We start from the raw sequence: 22,820 nt of genomic DNA on the forward strand, positions 1-22,820 counted from the left end.
TTTCTCCCTAAATCCTCTAGATTATATCAGAGGTGTTGGTGAACCCCTCCCGCATCTGAACTGGCTACATAGAGGGCACAGCATGATCAGAGGTGAGAGGTCACTTGGTCGGGTCAACAGGAAGTATTATTAAAGAGATGCTTTATATTGAAATAGAGATGTAGTAGTCCCAGAATTAATGATCCAAGATCAGTTTTGCATTTCACCTGCTGATGATTATGATGACTGACAGTGTTAGAATAAAATAAAGGTTTAAACATGCTATCTCTCTCCATCTGTCTATTGTCTGCAGGTATGTTTTGAGATGAAAGAGGATGCCAACGTCGCCACCTAACCCACTCTTAAGATAACCTTCGGACCCACTGGGAGCCCAAGGCTGGTTAGGAGACACCGCTAAAGACTATTATGTAATTGTGATGAACTGAGTGAATATTAGGGTAGCACTGTGATTCATTAATCATATGCTGTCTTCATTGCTCCTCTGTTCTTACCTCTTTCCCTTTCTGTCTTTTACACCTCTCTCGCCACCCCCTCTTTCTTCCTGTTTTTATAATGCACACCAGATGTGCTTTGAAGTACAGATTGCACATGTATTTATAATATATTACAATTATAATATTTATAATGTATAATGTATTTATAACTCTTGGATAGTGAACTTCTTTCAATAAAGTGTTTCACATTCTCTACTGGTTGAATTGAACTCTGTCCATTTGATGAAATACTACACCTATCCTGTTTTTATCAGATCAATGCAGAGGAATGAAATTAGATATTGAGATGAACCGGTTTTAGAGTATTTACATAATGAATGGGAAGTGTAGTGTACTGTTTTTTAAATTATATTTATGTATATATGAATTACAAATCAGCCTTTAACTAGTTCAAGCATGTTTCTAGTCTATTGCATAGTTACAATGTGCAACCATTGATGTCCCAGGACCAGGATTGGTAAACACTGTTGAAGTGTATAATTGTAATACATACATGCAGACACAGCATCATTCAAAGAATGGAATTTGATACTCCTGGTATATGACTGAAAAAGATTCTCACAGACATACCTGAACTGCACCTTTATTTGCCAATCTAGAGTACATGATCAGTGAATAGATTACATTGACAGGCTACAATGTGGGGATCTCATGCATGGTCAAAACTACATGTATATACGCCTTTCATCGTTGGCACAAAGTTATATTAAATACTACTCAATCCATAGGCTTCATTAATGTCATTCAGACTGTTCTGAAGTTGATACAACTGTCTATGATAGCTGAGGTTCATAGCTAGGTTCTGAACTAACATGTATACCAAACGTTTTAGAGTCCATACACAGATCGGCTACATAGCTAGCTACACATCCATAGGCATACGGGTATTTTTATTCTCCACTGAACAATAAGCAAGAAAATAGTTAGCTAGCTACTTTAGTTCAGATGCATTGAATGGCAAATATCAGCAAGGCAAGCTTACAACATTATAAACATTCCATTTGAGGTAAATGTTTTAGCCAGCTCCATTCTTTACGTCCACTGTTTCACAAGACGACAGCGTGGTTTGCTGGTTGTTTAATGAGTCCCTAAAACATTAAACAAACATAATTACAATTTCAAACTCATGTTACAACACCCATAAAGCTGGCTAATGTTAGCTAGTCAGCTAGTTTGATAAATAGCGATTTTCATAAATTGACTTTATGACCAAAAAATATAATAGTTTGTCTCTAATATTAACTAACATATTCCTCTCAACTGTATTTTTATTTTACGTGATTCGTTATGGCGTTATAATTCCTTACATTCACTTCCATCCCCGTATTTCTGTCAGCCATCTTTGCTGAAGAAAGTATCCAGTTTGGGTCGCATAGCCTCTAATTCGCCATGGGAACCACTCGATATGATTGGTCATTGTCACGCCTTGGTCTTAGTATTTTCGTTATTTATTTGGTCAGGCCAGGGGCCTGTTGCACAAAAGTAGAATTAAGACATCCGGGATAAATGACTCAGCTGAGCTCAATGAAGCCAAAACATGTGCGTCCAGGCTTAATTGGTTGCACAAAGACCAAGCCAGGATGAGCAGACACGGATTCATTAAACCAGGTGAAACCAATCCTGGATAGGTGCGCGCTCACGGCTCACTCAAATAGACCCCGCCACAGATCACAGATTAACTGATTTACCATGCTAGAGCCGCGTACTTTTCCCCGTCGGAAGCACAAATCCTCATGGAGGCATACGAGGAGGTAAAATATATAATTAAGAAGAAAGGTAACACCGCCACAGTGATAAAGCAAAGAGAAAAAGCGTGGCAAAGTATTGCAGACCGCCTGAATGCGTAAGTAGTGCACAATTACACACTCACTGCTCCGCTGAAACATCACAATTACAATTCAAATATTTAATTCACATCTCCAAAAACGCAGTTGTACTGTAATTATGAAACGGTTAAATTTTTAATTGAAATGCACTGCAGATATGAGTGAAATTGTGTAAAGTAAGTCTATCACACTGTATAAAGCTATGATAAATTATTATTAAAGCCTTACATTATTATTTAACGTTACTACGCTCAGTACGGTTTAATTTTAGCCGTTGTACTCTGCTTCTTATGTTGTCCACCGTTTTTTTTGTGTTTCTCCTGCTTTCATTAATGTAAAGCTGCTTTGACAGAATGAAACAATTGTGAAAAGTGCTATATAAATAAAATGTAATTGAATAAATAGATGAGCTATAATAATAATCACTTTAATTTATATAGCGCCTTTCAAAGGACCCAAGGTCGGTTGCTCACTGCACTGCAAAAATGTCTTTCTTACTTAGTATTTTTGTCTTGTTTTCAGTTAAAAAAAAATATCTAAAAAACATCTTGAATATTTTCTTGAGCAAAATTACCTAGGAAAATAAGCAAAAAAATCTGCCAGTGAAACGAGAACTTTTCTAAAATTAAGTGTTTATGGAAAAAGTAAACTTATTTCAAGAGAATTTTTATTATATTGACAGATTTTTTATTTGCTTGTTTTAAGCACACATTTACTTAAAGTTTATATTTTTGTCTAAACTATACTTATTTTGCTAGGTCATTTAGCAAATCAAGAAAATACATCTTTATTTAAGTTTTTTTTTTTGTTGATATTTTTACTGAAAACAAGACAAAAATACCAAGTAATTTTTTGCAGTGTGACTCCATTAAATGTGGTGTGTGTGTGTGTAGATTAAACATGAACGGGCCAAAACGGACATGGCAGCAGGTCAAAATCAAATACAAGAACATTCTGCAGAATGGTATGGTCCCTGACTAATATTTAACAAAGCACAAGCATGTATTGTACCCAGAAGGTGCCTGCTCACACATTGTCTGTACTGTTTTAGCAGTGAAAAAGAATACCCACAGACAAGGCACGGGTGGTGGGTCACCAAAGGCTGACCTTACCCCAGCAGAGGACATGGCCTTGGAGCTAAATAAAGGCAGGCCCGTCTTAGAGGGGATCCCTGGGGGGAAAGAGACGAGCATAGGTTCCTCCCAAGATGCCACCCGCTTCATTCAAGGTATGTCCTTCCATCTCTACATGGGATACAACCACATTCATATTGAATCAATTTGGACTGTCTGACTTTGGTTTACCTATTGCCTTGCAGTGTCTGGCAGCACTGTGTTCCTGTTAGAGCCACCAGCACAAGCACCAGACGATGCTGATCCAGTGAGTACTCCATCAAAGGCATACTGTAGGCCTGGCATGTCTTGTCTACTAGCTTCAATATGAATCCGATTAAATGTGATAGGGTGAAGGCCCCAGTGCAACAGCACATGATGGAGACTATGATGATGAGGAGGAGACCATCTCTCTGGATTCCAGAAGGCATGAGGTATCATGGTAAGACTGTGAAAGTACTATTTACTCTACAATGGTGAGGAGTCCTCATCAAAATCAAAAAATCTAATTTATTTTACAGGACCCAGATGCTATACAGTGGGAAAACCAGCCTGGCAACATAGTGCGTATTAATAAAAGGACACCACATCCTGCCAAATTCCAGCTGCGCTAATTGTATTGTGTTCACAGAGCTCACAAGCTATCAGAAAGTTGTATGGCAACCACCTCCGGCGCCAAATAGAACTGGCAGACATAGACATTCAGTACAAGAAGAAAAAGATGGAAAATCTTGCACTGGAGTCCGAAATAAAAAAGAGGACAATTAGGAAACTGGACCTTGAAATAAAAAAACTTGAGAGGGAGGTGAGATATGCCTTCAATGTACACTGTATGCTAACTGTAACACAAATGTATTAATCATTATTTGTATTTCCTCCCCCAGCTCCAAGAAGATGACACAGCTCAAAATAAAAATTAGGTATATTCTCGTAAAGTCAAGTGAGCCATGACATATGAGCTCTTATTGTGAGCACACAGGACAGTGGCATCTTTCTAAGGTTTTTTTTATTTTCCCAGCAATCAGTACAACCAAGTCATCGTTATAAGGCATCGCCCTCTTTTGCCCACCCCCAGCACCAGGTGTGGCCACTAGCCTATATGAAGGCCCAAAATTGTGTGTTCCTTTCTGCTCTGACAATGGCATGCCCATTCGTGCGAGATGTGGTGGATGAAGAAGCACTTGTGCTGAGGAGAGCCTTCAGGCGAGAAAGGGTCTTCAGGGACCGGTTGGACCCACTGGCCTTCCCTGACGACCATCTATATGAAAGATACAGGTTTTCTGCAGATGGCATCAGGTATCTATGCAGACTACTGGGTCCCAGGATTAAGCACCGCACTGCACGGAGCCATGCACTGAGTGTGGAGCAAATGGTTTGTGTGGCCTTGCGCTTTTTTGCTAGTGGAGCCTTCCTGTACTCAGTGGGGGATGCTGAACAAGGCCACAATTTGCTGCACAATAAGGAGTGTGTCTGGCTATCAAAGCATTAGCAGATGTCTTCATCTCCTTCCCTGGCCACAGAAGACTCTGTGACATCAAAGAGGAGTTCTATAGGATTGCAGGTAAGAGGTGCTACAAATTACAGGACAACTGTTAACACATAGTAGGATACTCATTACTTTGTGTGACAGGTTTCCCCAATGTCATTGGTGCAGTGGACTGCACACACATAAGGATAAAAGCCCCCTCAGATGCCCATGAGGCCGATTTTGTGAATAGGAAATCCTTTCACAGCATTAATGTTCAGGTGAACATAACTTTTTGATATTGTCCATTGACGAACACTCTGCATTGCCAGTGATGTGCATTGATTGGTGTAATATTCCTCATCTTATGATTTCAGATGGTCTGCAATGCTGACTGTGTGATCAGCAATGTTGTGGCAAAATGGCCTGGCTCAGTCCATGACTCCAGAATCTTTCGGGCCTCTGAAATCTATCAGTGCCTATCACAAGGTAAGCCACACAACCCCTATTTATAACCATCATGGCTGTGTCAAGAATATCACTGTGTTTATGAGGTAGTAATGATGAGATTTTGTGTTGACAGGTGAATTCTCTGGTGTGTTGCTGGGAGACAGGGGGTATGGCTGCCAGCCTTTTCTCCTGACACCTTTCACAGACCCCCAGGAAGCACAGCAGGCCTACAACCATGCCCATGCCAGGACCAGGGCTAGAGTTGAAATGACCTTTGGCCTCCTGAAGGCACGCTTTCACTGCCTTCACAAATTAAGGGTCAGCCCTGTTAGGGCATGTGATATTACTGTGGCTTGTGCTGTCCTCCACAATGTGGCCTGCCTGAGGAAGGAGAGGGCCCCCAGAGTGCCACCAGCCATGGACTGGGACAATCCGGCAATCTTCCCTGATGACGACAGTGGTCGGCTGCTGAGGGACCAATATGTGTTGAATTATTTTAGTTAGTATGTGTGCTTTCAATTTTGGTTAAATATGTCCTGCGGTGGCAGAGGAATTTGTTTTTTTGGGGTTTGTTTTTTACGAATTTGGCCTCTTATGATGTTTGTGCGGTATACTGTGTGTAATACAAGGCTGCAGGGAGGCTACTGCATCCATTCATTTGTCTGTTCAGTTGATGTGTATGGATTTGTCCTGCATTTATTTTAGTGTGCAGACATGCAGGGTGTGTTATATACAGACCTTTGAATGTGTATGTATCATTTTGTATAATATGCTTGGATTCTGTGCTTTCCATCTTGTAGAGTCACTGTGACTTCAGTTTCGAAAGGAGCTGATGGTTTACCTGCTTTGTTTTGTCCTTATTCAATAAAGGAACATAATGTTACACATTGTGTTTTTATATTCATATGGAATATGTATTTGTTTATATGACAGAGTACTAGGGCCACACTGAAAAAAAAGGATAAAGTCATAAATTTATGAGGCTGGTTCTTTCTGCAGAAAAGCTACATATTGTTTTTACAGTTTTGATACTTATGACAATGTGATACTTAATATTCTGGCACATCAGCATGTCTTTGTTTATGAAACCATACTGAAGTACAATTTCACGAAATGCCCCGCATCTGTCATTTTAACAACTGTCCTCCTTTAAAACAACTGGTTACAATATTATGACTTGTCTTTTTTTTTTCCCTCTGTGGCCCTAATATTCTATCATTTTATATATAGTCTATGGGAAACTGTAAATGATCTAATGATAGCAACATCTAAAAATCCTTTTTTATCCAAAATCATTGAAATTAATGATCACAAACGTTTAAATAAAAACAGTGGGTCTAGTTATATGTGATAACAATGTATAGTGAGCAGTGAAATAACTATTGGTTTCCATTTGTGGTGACTGCTGACTGACATTAGGGATGAGATTAAATAGATCCTGGAATTTAGCCTGGTCTGGAGCAGGCTAGCTCCACAGAATAAATCTCCATGGTAATTTATACCATAACATATCATCCTGCCCCCTATCCATCTTTAGTGCAACCGGATTACGGATCAATTGAGCCAGGATCACCAAGATATCCTGGCTTAATCCCTTATCCTAGTTTTGTGCAACAGGCCCCAGGGTGTGACATGGGTTTGTTTTGTGGTGTGTTTTTGTATTGGGGTTTAGTAGGTATTAGGATTGTGGTTGAGTAGGGTTGTCTAGCATAGTCTATGGCTGCCTGAGGCGGTTCTCAATCAGTCAGGTGATTCTCGTTGTCTCTGATCGGGAACCATATTTAGGTAGCCTGGGTTTCACTGTGTGTTTGTGGGTGATTGTTCCTGTCTTTGCACCAGATAGGGCTGTTTCGGTTTTCATGTCGTTATTTTTTGTAGTTTCTGTATGCATAGTTTTTCCTTCATTAAAATATAATGAATCATCATCACGCTGCATTTTGGTCCGATCCTTGTTCTACCTCTTCGTCAGAGGAGGAGATAGAAGAGAGCCGTTACAGTCATCGCCGCTGGTGGATAAAGTTGGGAAACGTTTAACTTTTTCAGTCTCCCACGCCAAATTCGCGCTGTCCAACGATTCCCCGGCCGATACGCTTCTCTGAGACAGCGTTTTCCATCAACAGAAAAACGAATTATAGAGTTTATTTGGTGAAGAATAGTTTCAAATCCCTCCAATTGAATATTTAATAAATACTTGTAGAATCTATGCCAAGACACATTGAGGCTGTTCTGGCGGCTCGTAGTGGCCCTAGCGGTCAGCATGTAAGACACTATGTTGGTGTTTCCTTTATATTGACAGTTACCTGTAGGTGGTGACGAATTAACAGCACTAGAGGCTGGCTGCATCAACAAAAACACTTCTCTGATATAGACTTGAATATCTTAGCAAAAAATACCTTAATTTTGATTTTAAAACATAATTCCTTATCCAATTTTGTGATAAAAGGCAAACCCCTACCTCCATAGCTTTGGTCTATGCAATCATGTCTGATTTTTAATTTAACTAGGCAAGTCAGTTAAGAACATATTCTTATTTACAATGAAGGCCTAGGAACAGTTCAAGGAAAGGCGCAAGGTTTTCTTTTTAAGATTATTCAAACAAGGGACTTCCCGTCTGTCAATTTATTCATTTTATAATGAGTCAAATCAAATTGTTTATAAGGTATGCACAACACTTACACTGTTTGCTATTTGTCCCTCTGAAGCCCCAGAAATCATCACCATCATCACCACCACAAATCCCTAAAGACATCAACATGCATTCATAAAAAAAGAACAAGGTGAAATCTAATTTAATTTATCAACCCTAAAAATGGAAATTAAGTAAATTGATGGTAATACTATTTAAGCAAATTACATCGTATTATCTCGGTACCAATCTTTAAAAGTTGCAGTATGTTCTATGTGCACTATTTCTATGCTTCCCATTCTTGTATCTTTTACTTTTGGGTTTGTACACCAGCTTCAAACAGCTGAAAATACAATATATTTTAAATAACCAAACCATTTAAACCGCTGTGAAATGATTATCTACCCTATACATTGCTTGTTTTATCACATGAATTATTAGAATTTTAGCAACCAGGAAATGGCGGAGCGAGTTCTGCATATTGCACCTTTAATACAATCTGTACCTCATCAAAATGAAAATCAAGTACTTAACACATTATAACTGTATGATAGAAAATTACGATACATTAATGATTCAATAGGCACAATGATAATCCTACGTTAAAACTGCTGAGGTTTAATTCGTCATCATTATTAAAGATTTAATTCATGTAAAAAGATGAAATCATAATACTACACAGGTTTTATAGTGCTGTTAGGTTGTCAGAACACAGGGTAGGACGGGCTGTGTGGTTTGCTGTTGGCAGGCAGGCGCTGGAAACGGTAGCGGGCCAAACGAGACACGTCAAGCAGCTGGTCAGAACGCTGACTGCCAGACACTCTGGACACTGAGAAATCCTGAGAAAAAAAAACAGAAAACCAATCAACCAGATCCACACATACCAGTATGCCAAACAAACACATGTTAAGACGCAGACATCTTTGCAATGGCCACCAAGACCTGTGATATGTTTTCTTTCATCTTGCAATGGCTCACCAGAAACTTCTTAGACTGTGGCTGTGCAGAGGGGATGCCACAGCTTGCCGCCTTCGTGTCCACAGAGCTCCTCAGATCCAGGCTGCTGAGCTGGGGCCCAGTGCTGGGGACTGTGTTAGACCAGCCTGACAGACAGTGCTGTAGGGAACATCAAATCAAAGGCTTGTGATACAACTAAAACCTTAAAGTTTTTGGCCGAACTATGGGCCGGATAAGCAATGAGAATGAGCAAGATGACAAAGCAAGATGATAACAGAACAGTATAATTCAAATGATTGAGGAGTGTGTTTCAATGTCAAAACCACATTGTGTGGAGAGATGTAGTCTTCTCTTATTAACATGCCACACTCACCGATGGTAGACCCAGGCTGTCGGAGGGGTCGAAGCTACACCTCCGATGGGCTTTGTACTTGTATGCTGGCAACAGTGTGGAGCGCGGGATGCTGACCCTGGGACAGAAACGAAAGCATATTCTTTATGACGAGGACAAGTGTTATAACGGGATGGTAATAAAACACCATCCTGGTTTGTAATGGACTTCACTTTAGTAGAATTTGAGGATGAGTGAGATGAAAAGTGGCACCAGGCGGATGAGTGGTCTCACCTGATAAAGGCTGGCTCAGCCGCAGTGTGGGGGATTTTGTATTTGGGCTTCTTACACACAGGGCATGACTCCTGAGAATCCAACGGGGTTGGGAACAGTCGGCTGTTGATCCTGTAACAGAACGTACCTAGACAACAAGGAGAAACCGAATCAGACAGTACAGTATAGTATTCAGGGTCTCTTCTTAAGTAAGCAATAGTGACATTATGTAGGTCTAATCCAAAAGCTTGCTATGGTTTCTCATACACTGGTGAGTGTCCATGGTGTGCTGTTGGTCTTCCTTCTCTATTGACAATGGTGGGGGTGAAAGGTCCTCTTCAGATAATCTGTGAGGAGGGTCATTCATTAAATAAGAATTATTATCTATTTCAGTAATAGCCCTCTAGAAGTCTGAACTTTTGGTTAAAAATACTCTATACCCAAATCCGATTCACAGCTCAAGAAGAAATATATTACATTAAGAGAATGCACTTGCCCTGCTTGTTGGCTGTGGACACACTCATCTCTGTTGACCTGTCGGAAAGTGCGCAGATCACTGAAGAACTGCTCCGAGTGCTCCGTCAAGGAGTTTTCTGCATCCACAATCCCTACGGGAGGAGAAAACAATATCAATTTCATATAGAGTAACATTTTGGCTGCTACCCCAATAAACTGGTTGGGTTAGCTTAACTTCTGTATAGAACTCATTTCTTGGCATACCTGCTATCCAGTCATAGCCCAGTAAAGGCTGCATACGTTGTCTGTCGGAGGCTGATGTTTGCTCCAGTCCAGAGGATTGGAATGTGAATTTACCCACCTCCCTCTATGGACACAAGCAAAGGGCAACATTTTTAATGAGACTATTAAAGGTGAAATGTGTTGCTCAATAAAAACACAGCAGTGAGTGCAATGGTAGATTAAGCAGTTGTAACAAATATTTTTTATAACTAACCCAAGATGGGCCACAGCTGTCGTTTTCAATGGGAGGAAATTAATCATAATGGGCTGGACAAGGAGGTGGGCAGAGCCAAGCACGAGCTAGTTCGATCTTATTGGCGCGTTCTAGCATATATATTGCATTCTTCTGTTAGGGAATGCCTACTCTGTGAAATGTGCAATAACTAAATTTTCACTTGCATTCCTTCTAAACGAAGCAATTTTTAAAACATTTTAATTTTGTCGGCATCCCTCTTCTCCCACAGCCGGCCACTGGGCCTCCTCTCATCACCAAACATCTGGCTCATTGTTCTATCTGTGGTTGAACTGCCTCGCTTTGATAGTACAGTGCCATCTAGTTGGAGATTATATACCCGTGTATAGTATATATTATCTATGGTAGTAAGTGTAATTACTACAGTAACAACTTTTTTAAACAGAACTGTCCTTACACCACTTGTGTAATAACAACATTTCCCTTCTCCCTTTTTACTTTGCTCACCTGTTCATTCTCCTGATTATAGTAAATAGGCCTGGTATAGGGCCTCCTAATATCCAGTGATCTGACAAGAGTTGCAGGACGGCCTTTGCCTTGAAGAAATCCTGTGTAAACAGTAGAGTGTTCTGTAGCTTGGCCTGGTTTAAGCTTGGTTCCTGTGACGAAATATGGTGTAGAGGTCTGACAGAGGGTGACATTCACAGATTCCACTGCCTCACCTGAGGAAAAATGGGTTCAGCATTATTTCTATGGAAATCTTATTGTGTGACTGATATGGCAATATTAGTCTGTCAGCAGTTCCTTTGCATTTCATTGGCATATCTAGCTTGTTAAGGTTACCCACCTTCAGTTCTCAGTGGTGCTGTTGCCTGTGTTTCCGTGTCGTCTCTCTCCTTGAACTGTACAGTAGGTTTGCTGAGAGCAGACCTAGCAGTGCCTAAGTCACCATCTATCAGGGTCACCATGTTCTCTGTATGGGGACTTTTTTCTTTATTCTGACCTGGCTTTTTCGTTGTGTTTTGTACTGTCCGATTTGAATCATTCTCCGAGCTTCCTTTGGTGCCGGTGATAGTCAACAAACTTTCGGTTTGGTGCCTCAATTGCATCAACAAGTCTTTGTTGCGCTCTCGCAATGCACTCAACCGTTCGGTCGAGGCCATTCGCTACTGAACAGAGGGCTGGCTAACGTTAGATATCTAGCTACTAAACTAATTTAGCTAGCTAGACTAAAAGCAACGTTACGTTAAGAGCAAAGAGCCAGTCTTGGCCAATTCAGAAGACACATCTTTTTTGAAAATTCGCTGGCTATTTCATACAAGTTTTAAAATATATCATATATGTTCAATATCATATATGTTCAATCATTTATAAACAAACATAATCCAAGTCTGATCAGTCTTCTATGTTTTCAGTTTGACTTTAACTCCATAACAACGTATCAGCATACAAGCCATTTGATTGGCTAATGTGATGTTAGTCACCTCACCCATAATGCAACACGCAACCGTTTTAAAGAAACAAACACACAGTACTGAAGAAAACTGTTTTACGTTCCAATTATCTCTACCTACTCCCAAAGTGTCAATTTGAGCACTTCCCATCACTGATTTGATAGGAAATACTGGTACAATAAATATTGTGGAAACTCCCTCCATGCTACTTGTGGAAAGTAGTGAACGAGTGTCCACTTCAGGAGAAAGGAGATGCAAACTGGTTCTGTGGTTTGAAGATTTGGTCTAATTCTGCATTCATGACCAGGGGCCTGTTGCACAAAAGTAGAATTAAGACATCCGGGATAAATGACTAAGCTGAGCTCAATGAAGCCAAAACATGTGAGTCCAGGCTTAATTGGTTGCACAAAGACCAAGCCAGGATGAGCAGACACGGATTCATTAAGCCAGGTGAAACCAATCCTGGATAGGTGCAGCGCTCACGGCTCACTCAAATAGAACACAGATTAACTGATTTACCATGGCAACTAGAGCCGCGTACTTTTCCCCGTCGGAAGCACAAATCCTCATGGAGGCATACGAGGAGGTAAAAGATATAATTAAGAAGAAAGGCAACACCGCCACAGTGATAAAGCAAAGAGAAAAAGAGTGGCAAAGTATTGCAGACCGCCTGAATGCGTAAGTAGTGCACAATTACACACTCACCGCTCCGCTGAAACATCACAATTACAATTCAAATATTTAATTCACATCTCCAAAAACGCAGTTGTACTGTAATTATGAAACGGTTAAATTTTTAATTGAAATGCACTGCAGATATGAGTGAAATTGTGTAAAGTAAGTCCATCACACTGTATAAAGCTATGATAAATTATTATTAAAGCCTTACATTATTATTTAACGTTACTACGCTCAGTACAATCTTAGCCGTTGTACTCTGCTTCTTATGTTGTCCACCGTTTTTTTTGTGTTTCTCCTGCTTTCATTAATGTAAAGCTGCTTTGACAGAATGAAACAATTGTGAAAAGTGCTATATAAATACAATTTAATTGAATAAATAGATGAGCTATAATAATAATCACTTTAATTTATATAGCGCCTTTCAAAGGACCCAAGGTCGGTTGCTCACTGCACTGCAAAAATGTCTTTCTTACTTAGTATTTTTGTCTTGTTTTCAGTAAAAAAAAAATATCTAAAAAACATCTTGAATATTTTCTTGAGCAAAATTACCTAGGAAAATAAGCAAAAAAATCTGCCAGTGATGTGCATTGATTGGTGTAATATTCCTCATCTTATGATTTCAGATGGTCTGCAATGCTGACTGTGTGATCAGCAATGTTGTGGCAAAATGGCCTGGCTCAGTCCATGACTCCAGAATCTTTCGGGCCTCTGAAATCTATCAGTGCCTCTGAAATCTATCAGTGCCTATCACAAGGTAAGCCACACAACCCCTATTTATAACCATCATGGCTGTGTCAAGAATATCACTGTGTTTATGAGGTACTAATGATGAGATTTTGTGTTGACAGTGGAATTCTCTGGTGTGTTGCTGGGAGACAGGGGTATGGCTGCCAGCCTTTTCTCCTGACACCTTTCACAGACCCCCAGGAAGCACAGCAGGCCTACAACCATGCCCATGCCAGGACCAGGGCCAGAGTTGAAATGACCTTTGGCCTCCTGAAGGCACGCTTTCACTGCCTTCACAAATTAAGGGTCAGCCCTGTTAGGGCATGTGATATTACTGTGGCTTGTGCTGTCCTCCACAATGTGGCCTGCCTGAGGAAGGAGAGGGCCCCCAGAGTGCCACCAGCCATGGACTGGACCAATATGTGTTGAATTATTTTAGTTAGTATGTGTGCTTTCAATTTTGGTTAAATATGTCCTGCGGTGGCAGAGGAATTTGGTTTTTTTTGGGTTCGTTTTTTTAAATTTGGCCTCTTATGATGTTTGTGCGGTATACTGTGTGTAATACAAGGCTGCAGGGAGGCTACTGCATCCATTCATTTGTCTGTTCAGTTGATGTGTATGGATTTGTCCTGCATTTATTTTAGTGTGCAGACATGCAGGGTGTGTTATATACAGACCTTTGAATGTGTATGTATCATTTTGTATAATATGCTTGGATTCTGTGCTTTCCATCTTGTAGAGTCACTGTGACTTCAGTTTCGAAAGGAGCTGATGGTTTACCTGCTTTGTTTTGTCCTTATTCAATAAAGGAACATAATGTTACACATTGTGTTTTTATATTCATATGGAATGTGTATTTGTTTATATGACAGAGTACTAGGGCCACACTGAAGAAAAGGACAAAGTCATACATTTATGAGGCTGGTTCTTTCTGCAGAAAAGCTACATATTGTTTTTACAGTTTTGATACTTATGACAATGTGATACTTAATATTCTGGCACATCAGCATGTCTTTGTTTATGAAACCATACTGAAGTACAATTTCACGAAATGCCCCGCATCTGTCATTTTAACAACTGTCCTCCTTTAAAACAACTGGTTACAATATTATGACTTGTCTTTTTTTCCCTCTGTGGCCCTAATATTCTATCATTTTATATATAGTCTATGGGAAACTGTAAATTATCTAATGATAGCAACATCTAAAAATCAATTTTTATCCAAAATCATTGAAATTAATGATCACAAACGTTTAAATAATGACAGTGGGTCTAGTTATATGTGATAACAATGTATAGTGAGCAGTGAAATAACTATTGGTTTCCATTTGTGGTGACTGCTGACTGACATTAGGGATGAGATTAAATAGATCCTGGAATTTAGCCTGGTCTGGAGCAGGCTAGCTCCTGAATAAATCTCCATGGTAATTTATACCATAACATATCCTCCTGCCCCTATCCATCTTTAGTGCAACCGGATTACGGATCAATTGAGCCAGGATCACCAAGATATCCTGGCTTAATCCCTTATCCTAGTTTTGTGCAACAGGCCCCAGGTGGGAAGATTGTATTAACCACTCACGACTGGGAACGCCCCCCAACTGGTAGCAAGTGGGAAACTCGTATATAAACTCGTATATATTTAAATCGTGTATATATATATGTTTTCTATATGTACACTTTGACAATGTAAGTAATAATGAACTTGCCATGTCAATAAAGTCAATTGAATTTAATTGAACTCGTATATCATCCCTGAGCTCCGATTTTTCCAACATGCTAGTCTCTGACATCACCTACTAAGGAAATTACCTCCATAACAGCCTTTTCGAAAGTCATGCAACAACAAAACATTTTATATGAAGCTATCTATTAATGTCACCCTGGTTATTTTTGAATGCTATAATTTGTTTACAACCGTGATCGCTGTAATAGTTACTTAGTTTATGGTTGATGCAGTGTGTTGACCATTAGCCAACACACGAATGCATCCAATTGGGATTTACGACTTCACTTCCCTGGTAATTACTACCTCCCCACTTGAAAATTAACGCAGCATTAGGTCTGAGAGCGTAATCAAATAATATAATACACATTTAGTTTTTTAAACTATGTGATCTGTCAGGAAGTTAGGATTCCATATGTAATTAAAATGACAAGGAGTGATATAACACATGATGCCCCAGTCAATTATATTACCCCCCTGCAGACTGTCTGTAACATGTTATATACAATCAGTGGGTCTAATCCTGAATGCTAATCGGTTAAAAACGGTATTCCAGCAGGTGTCTATTCCACAAATTACCACCGGATAAATCTATGACGTTAAACTATTTACTTTGTTCCATCTGCATGCTTAGTCCACTGTCTCATCAGCCCAGCCAGACAATATATCAACTTGATCTTCCTCTCTATCTCACATTTCTTTTAGACTAACATTTAGTTTCAACAGCGGAGATTTGTATAAACGTTGCTGTCTGTTTCTCCGACATTTGCAACATTGTTTCAATATTCAAATTCGATCTCCTGCTGTGTACCATAGTAATGAACTTGTCAGGCGAGACACAGCGTTTCTCAGCCAGTCGAAATCGTGAATCAGCTGGCATCATTTTTATGGATATATACAAATTGAAAAAGGGGAAACGAAACGAAGTGCTGCTAGTTTGCAGTATTTTCATATTCAGTTTGAAGTGATTGTGTAAGCTGTGGCGTTGGATAGCTCCTCTGAACAACATATTTTCTATGCTAGGCAAAATAGCGTCTCATTATGTAATTGTTATGGATGTGTCCAAATAAATGCCACTAGAAAACAGCTTAAACAAATGCAGCTACTGTTATTTTTCTGGATGCATTGTTTGACGTGAGTGCAAGGTAGCGGTAGTTGGCTAGCTAGCAAGCAAGAGATACAAAAGAGGTAAAAAATAATAATAATAATAAATACGTTGCCAGCCAGTATGGCAATAAATACAGAACAAAAAGACTGAATGTCTGGTTCGCGTCTGGCAACCGAACCTATTGAACGAACAACCAGCCGGCTTGGATAGCGATCCTAGATTTGTGTCGGGACTATATCTTGTGGAAGGATGAATAAATTCATCCAAATAACGTTTTTAATGAAAATATGTCACTTTTTTTTTTCATTGTAACCCGTTGTCTAAAAGTGATAATGCCCTCGAAGCAGGTGTTTGGAGAATATTGGAATGAAACATACAGGGAGCAGGTCTTGAACCCTCGACCTTCTAGCACGAAGTCCAGCGCTTTATCGACGGTGCCGCAAAACCATGCTCGAACGGTAGAGTCGATATCCGCGCTTATATATATTGGCACGTTTGCCTAACAACACCAATGCCAATATATCCTCCAAACATCGGCTTCGAGGGTATTATCACTTAAATGTACAATGACTGTTTAATATAATTAACATTTTCATTCATAGTTTCTGAAAACTTTAGACAAGGTAATTGTAATGTTTTTCATTGTGCCATCCTAAAAGGACAATCTGTGCTTGTAAAAGCTGAGAAATTTGTGAGTATTCATCCACTGCTTACTGACAGGAGGAGATTAGTTTATCTTCAATTAAACCTGTCCATCCGTGGTGACACTAATCATGGCACTGCCGGTGGAAGAGGGTCACAGTCATAATGATATGTGGGCGAGCTGCTACTCTGTATTCCAGTCACGGCTCGTTTGCATTGAGATTTGTCCCAGCCAGTCCAGTGTGATTAGCTGACCACAGTACTGTGAGTTGCACCACATTATCATTAAATTGTGCCAGTTATGAAGTCATATACTCCAATGTGTCCCTGTAATCACTGTTGTGCTCCAGGCAATTACTGCCTGCTGCCCGGAACGCCTCATCGTCCATTAACCACTGGTAACGGACATCACAACAACAACAACAACAACAACAAGATAGGGAATTACACAAGATTTACAAACATATCATTCTTAGAATTTAGAATAAATGGCAACCTTCATTACTGTAAAAGCCCTGGTTCAGTTGACAGTGGTAATCATAGGATACATGTGAAGCAATTCAGTCAATACTCAATGAGACCAGAGCTCTGGGAGCTTTTTTGGTGACCTAAAAGGGTAAAAGGTGAAACAAAGAATATCATTTTTACATCTGGAATGTTATCCATTTCATACCCTGTAGGGGGCAATATGTGACTTTAAATGACTCTTTCAGATATGAAGGAACTGTAAAAGTCAATAACAAATGGAAATATATTTCACAAGAAGTGTTCTGGCAACAAAAACAACAGGACAGTGTGTTCATGCTGAGGCTGAGCTAAGTGCTCCAACCATGTTACAACTACATTCAAATCCCACCTGGAGTCACTGAATGTATTGATCTCATCATAGTTTTACATGGTTTAGAAATACTGTGGGTCCTTCTTTACCAGATGCGAACCTTGGCTTTACCACACTTTTTCAAATGTCCTCTGATCTGAAATCCTCTGTGCGCCCCCCTACTGCGGAGCTGTAGGTGTCATAGTGGGACTACGGAGACCCGTTGAAGTAGAGTACATGCAAAGAAAAATAAACCAAAGCCAAAGTAAATATACACTGAGTATACAAAAGAGCTTTCACCTGGATTTTCTGGCCAGTCGATATCATGGAAAGAGCAGGTGTTCTTAATGTTTTGTACACTCAGTTTACATCAAGTCACCTAATGTGTCTGGATGGGTCTAATAAAAAATGTGTCCAGGGGCTACCTCTACTGGCTGACATCTCTTATATTCCTCATTTGAAATTATGTTTGATAAGCAGTAAGCACACAGAACAACATAGTCCCAGCAGGAGATAGCGATGGACAGTGAAGGGTCAGGTTGGCCGATAGGATCAGGCTGAGAGGGGATACCTGTCACAGCAGGTGGCAGTGAGGTATTGAAGGGGGAGGTGGCTGTGCTGATAAAGAGACACAGAAGGTCGATTGTTCCCGCCAAGCTGCTTTTAGCAGGGCGATGCCATTAAGATAAGGAGGATTAGGTCTAGCACAGGCAGGGGGTTGTCCTAGCTGCCACGCTCTGATGGACAGGACAGCAGGAGAGATCACACTGAGTAAGAGACAGGGTCCAAGAGAAGGTATGCAGAGACGCATGGTCTAAGAGAGGTTTGCAGATACTCTACTATTCAGCAGCAGCACAGGATGCACACACACAGACGCATTAAACAATCAAAGAAACTAAAGGCTGTATGTCTATAGGCTGTATGGCTTTACAGTGTCGCGGTATACAGTACAAGGCAAAATAGCATCCTTCCTAGGTTGCAGGAACACATGTTCTTTGAGTTCTCGTTTTCCATGACACAATAAAAATGCTTCTAATCTACTATAAATGATCAGCCTTTCCAGGATGGGAGGAATATTGTTTTGCCTTCCTACATAAACATCCAGGTACTAGCTTTGATCCATCATCCTATAGAGCCCTGAGTGTCAGAGAATGGTAAGAACACAATGAGAAAAACAGAACCATGGCAAGGTTGCACTCTTTAGCTAGTATTTAGGTGTGCCGGCGCTACCAAAAGTTTCCCATGAATGGAGTGCTAATTTGTGCATATTCATTCTAGCTCCTTGGTATCTCAGAAAAGGAACATTTACATTTACATTTAAGTCATTTAGCAGACGCTCTTATCCAGAGCGACTTACAAATTGGTGCATTCACCTTATGACATCCAGTGGAACAGCCACTTTACAATAGTGCATCTAAATCTTTTAAGGGGGGGGGGGGTGAGAAGGATTACTTATCCTATCCTAGGTATTCCTTAAAGAGGTGGGGTTTCAGGTGTCTCCGGAAGGTGGTGATTGACTCCGCTGTCCTGGCGTCGTGAGGGAGTTTGTTCCACCATTGGGGGACCAGAGCAGCGAACAGTTTTGACTGGTCTGAGCGGGAACTGTACTTCCTCAGTGGTAGGGAGGCGAGCAGGCCAGAGGTGGATGAACGCAGTGCCCTTGTTTGGGTGTAGGGCCTGATCAGAGCCTGGAGGTACTGAGGTGCCGTTCCCCTCACAGCTCCGTAGGCAAGCACCATGGTCTTGTAGCGGATGCGAGCTTCAACTGGAAGCCAGTGGAGAGAGCGGAGGAGCGGGGTGACGTGAGAGAACTTGGGAAGGTTGAACACCAGACGGGCTGCGGCGTTCTGGATGAGTTGTAGGGGTTTAATGGCACAGGCAGGGAGCCCAGCCAACAGCGAGTTGCAGTAATCCAGACGGGAGATGACAAGTGCCTGGATTAGGACCTGCGCCGCTTCCTGTGTGAGGCAGGGTCGAACTCTGCGGATGTTGTAGAGCATGAACCTACAGGAACGGGCCACCGCCTTGATGTTAGTTGAGAACGACAGGGTGTTGTCCAGGATCACGCCAAGGTTCTTAGCGCTCTGGGAGGAGGACACAATGGAGTTGTCAACCGTGATGGCGAGATCATGGAACGGGCAGTCCTTCCCGGGAGGAAGAGCAGCTCCGTCTTGCCGAGGTTCAGCTTGAGGTGGTGATCCGTCATCCACACTGATATGTCTGCCAGACATGCAGAGATGCGATTCGCCACCTGGTCATCAGAAGGGGGAAAGGAGAAGATTAATTGTGTGTCGTCTGCATAGCAATGATAGGAGAGACCATGTGAGGTTATGACAGAGCCAAGTGACTTGGTGTATAGCGAGAATAGGAGAGGGCCTAGAACAGAGCCCTGGGGGACACCAGTGGTGAGAGCGCGTGGTGAGGAGACAGATTCTCGCCACGCCACCTGGTAGGAGCGACCTGTCAGGTAAGACGCAATCCAAGCGTGGGCCGCGCCGGAGATGCCCAACTCGGAGAGGGTGGAGAGGAGGATCTGATGGTTCACAGTATCGAAGGCAGCCGATAGGTCTAGAAGGATGAGAGCAGAGGAGAGAGAGTTAGCTTTAGCAGTGCGGAGCGCCTCCGTGATACAGAGAAGAGCAGTCTCAGTTGAATGACTAGTCTTGAAACCTGACTGATTTGGATCAAGAAGGTCATTCAGAGAGAGATAGCGGGAGAGCTGGCCAAGGACGGCACGTTCAAGAGTTTTGGAGAGAAAATAAAGAAGGGATACTGGTCTGTAGTTGTTGACATCGGAGGGATCGAGTGTAGGTTTTTTCAGAAGGGGTGCAACTCTCGCTCTCTTGAAGACGGAAGGGACGTAGCCAGCGGTCAGGGATGAGTTGATGAGCGAGGTGAGGTAAGGGAGAAGGTCTCCGGAAATGGTCTGGAGAAGAGAGGAGGGGATAGGGTCAAGCGGGCAGGTTGTTGGGCGGCCGGCCGTCACAAGACGCGAGATTTCATCTGGAGAGAGAGGGGAGAAAGAGGTCAGAGCACAGGGTAGGGCAGTGTGAGCAGAACCAGCGGTGCCGTTTGACTTAGCAAACGAGGATCGGATGTCGTCGACCTTCTTTTCAAAATGGTTGACGAAGTCATCTGCAGAGAGGGAGGAGGGGGGAGGATTCAGGAGGGAGGAGAAGGTGGCAAAGAGCTTCCTAGGGTTAGAGGCAGATGCTTGGAATTTAGAGTGGTAGAAAATGGCTTTAGCAGCAGAGACAGAGGAGGAAAATGTAGAGAGGAGGGAGTGAAAGGATGCCAGGTCCGCAGGGAGGCGAGTTTTCCTCCATTTCCGCTCGGCTGCCCGGAGCCCTGTTCTACTTGACTTGCTTTTCAAAGAAGGCTAGCAATGCAGTTTTGTGCGCTTGTAAGCAATCACTCCCCTATTGCTGACTACAAATGATCTATAACGGGGCTAATAACTCACTAACAAGCAAAGGATATGAACAAAATTTGCACACATGGCTACAAAACTTTAGAAAGGCAGGGCAGGATGTATACAGGTCTGTAACAATCTTTAGGGATCTCAGACGATACGAAAGAGAGGTTGAACAGGCTAGTAATAGGGGTTACAACAATTTTGGTGTTACAACAATTTTAGGTGTGTTCTAAAATAAGTTTTAGAAATAGAGGGTCCAGATTGTCAAGCCAAGCTGATTTGTAGGGGTCCAGATATTGCAGCTCTTTCAGAACATCCGCTATCTGGATTTAGGTGAAGTGCGGGGGGCTTGGGCAGGTTGCTGCGGGGGGTGCAGAGCTGTTGGCCAGGGTAGGGGTAGCCAGGCGGAAAGCACGGCCGGCCGTAGGAAAGTGCTTATTGAAATTCTTGATTAACGTAGATTTATCGGTGGTGACAGTGTTTACTAGCCTCAGCGCAGCGGGCAACCCAGAGATGGTGCTAGTAGGGCACCTATCTAGGATATATAAACAGGTGTCTGATTAGGATGTCGTGACCTGTAACATGTAATACCTGAGTGAAGGATTGTGTTTGCATTTTTCAAAACTCTCCGACGTGAGTTATTCACATAGACATAATAACACCTGCTTACAAGCAAAAACTCAAACAGGAGGTACTAGTGACATGCTCACTATGGAAGTGGTCAGATGAAGTGGATGCTAAGCTACAGGGCTGTTTCGCTAGCACAGACTGCAATATGTTCCGGGTTGTCATCCGATGACATTGAGGAGTTCACAACATCAGTCACCGGCTTCATTAATAAATGCATTGACAACGCTTTCCCTACGGTGACCGTACGTAGATATCCCAACCAGAAGCCATTGATTACAGGCAACATCTGCACTGAGCTAACGCTAGAGCTGCGGCTTTTAATTAGTGGGACAGTAATTCGGAGGTTCATAATAAATCCTGCTACGCCCTCCGACGAACCTGTTAGGGATAGGGGGAAGCATTTTCACTTTGGATGAATTGCGTGCCCATAGTGAACTGCATCCTACTCTGTCCTAGATGCTAATATATGCATATTATTATTACTATTGGATAGAAAACACTCTGAAGTTTCTAAAACTGTTTGAATTATGTATGTGAGTATAACAGAACTCATAGGGCAGGCAATCTTCCAAACAGGAAGTGGAAATTCTGAGGCTGGTCGAATTTGAAGTCATCGCCTATTCACACCCTAATAAGATATGGATCTGTTCGCACTTCCTACGCCTTCCACTAGATGTCAGCAGTCAGTAGAACTTGGAATGAAGCCTCTAGTGTGATGTTTGACCGAATGGAAGGGGAATGAGTCACTGGCCTGGCAGAATGCCATTTCCTGGTTGTGCAATTTTTGTTGATATCGCCTACGTTCCATGACTCTGTAGACAAAAACGAATGCTCCGGTTGGAACGTTATTGGATATATATGAAAATAACATCCTGAAGATTGATTCTCTACTTAGTTTGACCAGTTTATTCGACGTGGAATATATATTTTTGAAGTTTTTGTCCGAGTTCGCCTGGACCAGCGCCAGCTTTTGGGCATGTGAGCTAAACGTGCTAGCGAATGCAGCTAATTGGACACTAGTAATGGACATTATGGAACAAAACAAGGATTTATTGTGGAACTAGGACTCCTTGCACTGCATTCTGATGAAAGATCACTAAAGGTAAGGGAATATTTCTGATGTAATTTCGTATTTCTGTTGACTCCAACATGGCGG

The 22,820-nt window shown here is 41.6% G+C and overlaps 4 protein-coding genes across 9 annotated transcripts in view; 2 read left to right on the forward strand and 2 right to left on the reverse strand.

Moving 5' to 3' along the window:
- si:dkeyp-61b2.1 (tumor necrosis factor receptor superfamily member 21) overlaps positions 1–22,820 on the reverse strand; it is a 264,717-nt gene that overhangs the window by 11,161 nt on the left and 230,736 nt on the right. The gene's annotated exons all lie outside the window — the stretch shown is intronic.
- On the forward strand, positions 1,807–5,384 carry LOC127910279 (uncharacterized). 4 transcript variants are annotated; one of them, XR_008074103.1, is made up of 10 exons: positions 1,807–2,337; positions 3,214–3,284; positions 3,372–3,548; positions 3,639–3,700; positions 3,783–3,866; positions 3,954–3,995; positions 4,064–4,237; positions 4,317–4,352; positions 4,508–4,993; positions 5,275–5,384. XR_008074103.1 is itself a non-coding variant. In XM_052473292.1 (9 exons), exons 1-8 carry the CDS (start codon positions 2,228–2,230, stop codon positions 4,350–4,352), a joined length of 756 nt encoding a protein of 251 aa, XP_052329252.1. In that variant the 5' UTR covers positions 1,807–2,227; the 3' UTR covers positions 4,451–4,505. The 4 variants fall into 4 exon arrangements, 2 of the variants coding, with proteins under 2 accessions (XP_052329252.1, XP_052329251.1); XM_052473292.1 differs by lacking the exons at positions 4,508–4,993; positions 5,275–5,384 and adding an exon at positions 4,451–4,505; XR_008074102.1 differs by lacking the exons at positions 4,508–4,993; positions 5,275–5,384 and adding an exon at positions 4,451–4,505 and having other exon boundaries at positions 4,064–4,352.
- On the forward strand, positions 5,130–5,851 carry LOC127910280 (putative nuclease HARBI1). Its single transcript, XM_052473293.1, has 2 exons — positions 5,130–5,386; positions 5,481–5,851. The coding sequence occupies exons 1-2, from the start codon at positions 5,275–5,277 to the stop codon at positions 5,849–5,851; spliced, it is 483 nt and encodes a 160-aa protein (XP_052329253.1). The 5' UTR covers positions 5,130–5,274.
- miip (migration and invasion inhibitory protein) lies at positions 8,441–11,936 on the reverse strand. Its single transcript, XM_035796412.2, has 9 exons — positions 11,313–11,936; positions 10,973–11,187; positions 10,255–10,357; positions 10,031–10,142; positions 9,802–9,881; positions 9,556–9,682; positions 9,304–9,400; positions 8,952–9,089; positions 8,441–8,812 (listed from the first exon to the last, which is right to left on the reverse strand). Exons 1-9 carry the CDS (start codon positions 11,626–11,628, stop codon positions 8,678–8,680), a joined length of 1,323 nt encoding a protein of 440 aa, XP_035652305.1. The 5' UTR covers positions 11,629–11,936; the 3' UTR covers positions 8,441–8,677.

This window comes from Oncorhynchus keta, chromosome 21 (genome assembly GCF_023373465.1).
Source record: "Oncorhynchus keta strain PuntledgeMale-10-30-2019 chromosome 21, Oket_V2, whole genome shotgun sequence".
Taxonomy (NCBI): Eukaryota; Metazoa; Chordata; class Actinopteri; order Salmoniformes; family Salmonidae; genus Oncorhynchus; species Oncorhynchus keta.

Excerpts from the sequence above, each read along its gene's own strand:
- LOC127910279 (XM_052473291.1), top strand. The coding sequence starts at position 2,228 with ATGGAGGCATACGAGGAGGTAAAATATATAATTAAGAAGAAAGGTAAC. Across the intron at positions 3,549-3,638 it reads TGCCACCCGCTTCATTCAAG|TGTCTGGCAGCACTGTGTTC; the intron begins GTATGTCCTTCC and ends ATTGCCTTGCAG. Across the intron at positions 3,701-3,782 it reads CACCAGACGATGCTGATCCA|GGTGAAGGCCCCAGTGCAAC; the intron begins GTGAGTACTCCA and ends TAAATGTGATAG.
- LOC127910280 (XM_052473293.1), top strand. The coding sequence starts at position 5,275 with ATGGTCTGCAATGCTGACTGTGTGATCAGCAATGTTGTGGCAAAATGG. Across the intron at positions 5,387-5,480 it reads CTATCAGTGCCTATCACAAG|GTGAATTCTCTGGTGTGTTG; the intron begins GTAAGCCACACA and ends TTGTGTTGACAG.
- miip (XM_035796412.2), bottom strand. The coding sequence starts at position 11,628 with ATGGCCTCGACCGAACGGTTGAGTGCATTGCGAGAGCGCAACAAAGAC. Across the intron at positions 11,188-11,312 it reads AGCACCACTGAGAACTGAAG|GTGAGGCAGTGGAATCTGTG; the intron begins GTGGGTAACCTT and ends ATTTTTCCTCAG. Across the intron at positions 10,143-10,254 it reads GGGCTATGACTGGATAGCAG|GGATTGTGGATGCAGAAAAC; the intron begins GTATGCCAAGAA and ends CTCCTCCCGTAG.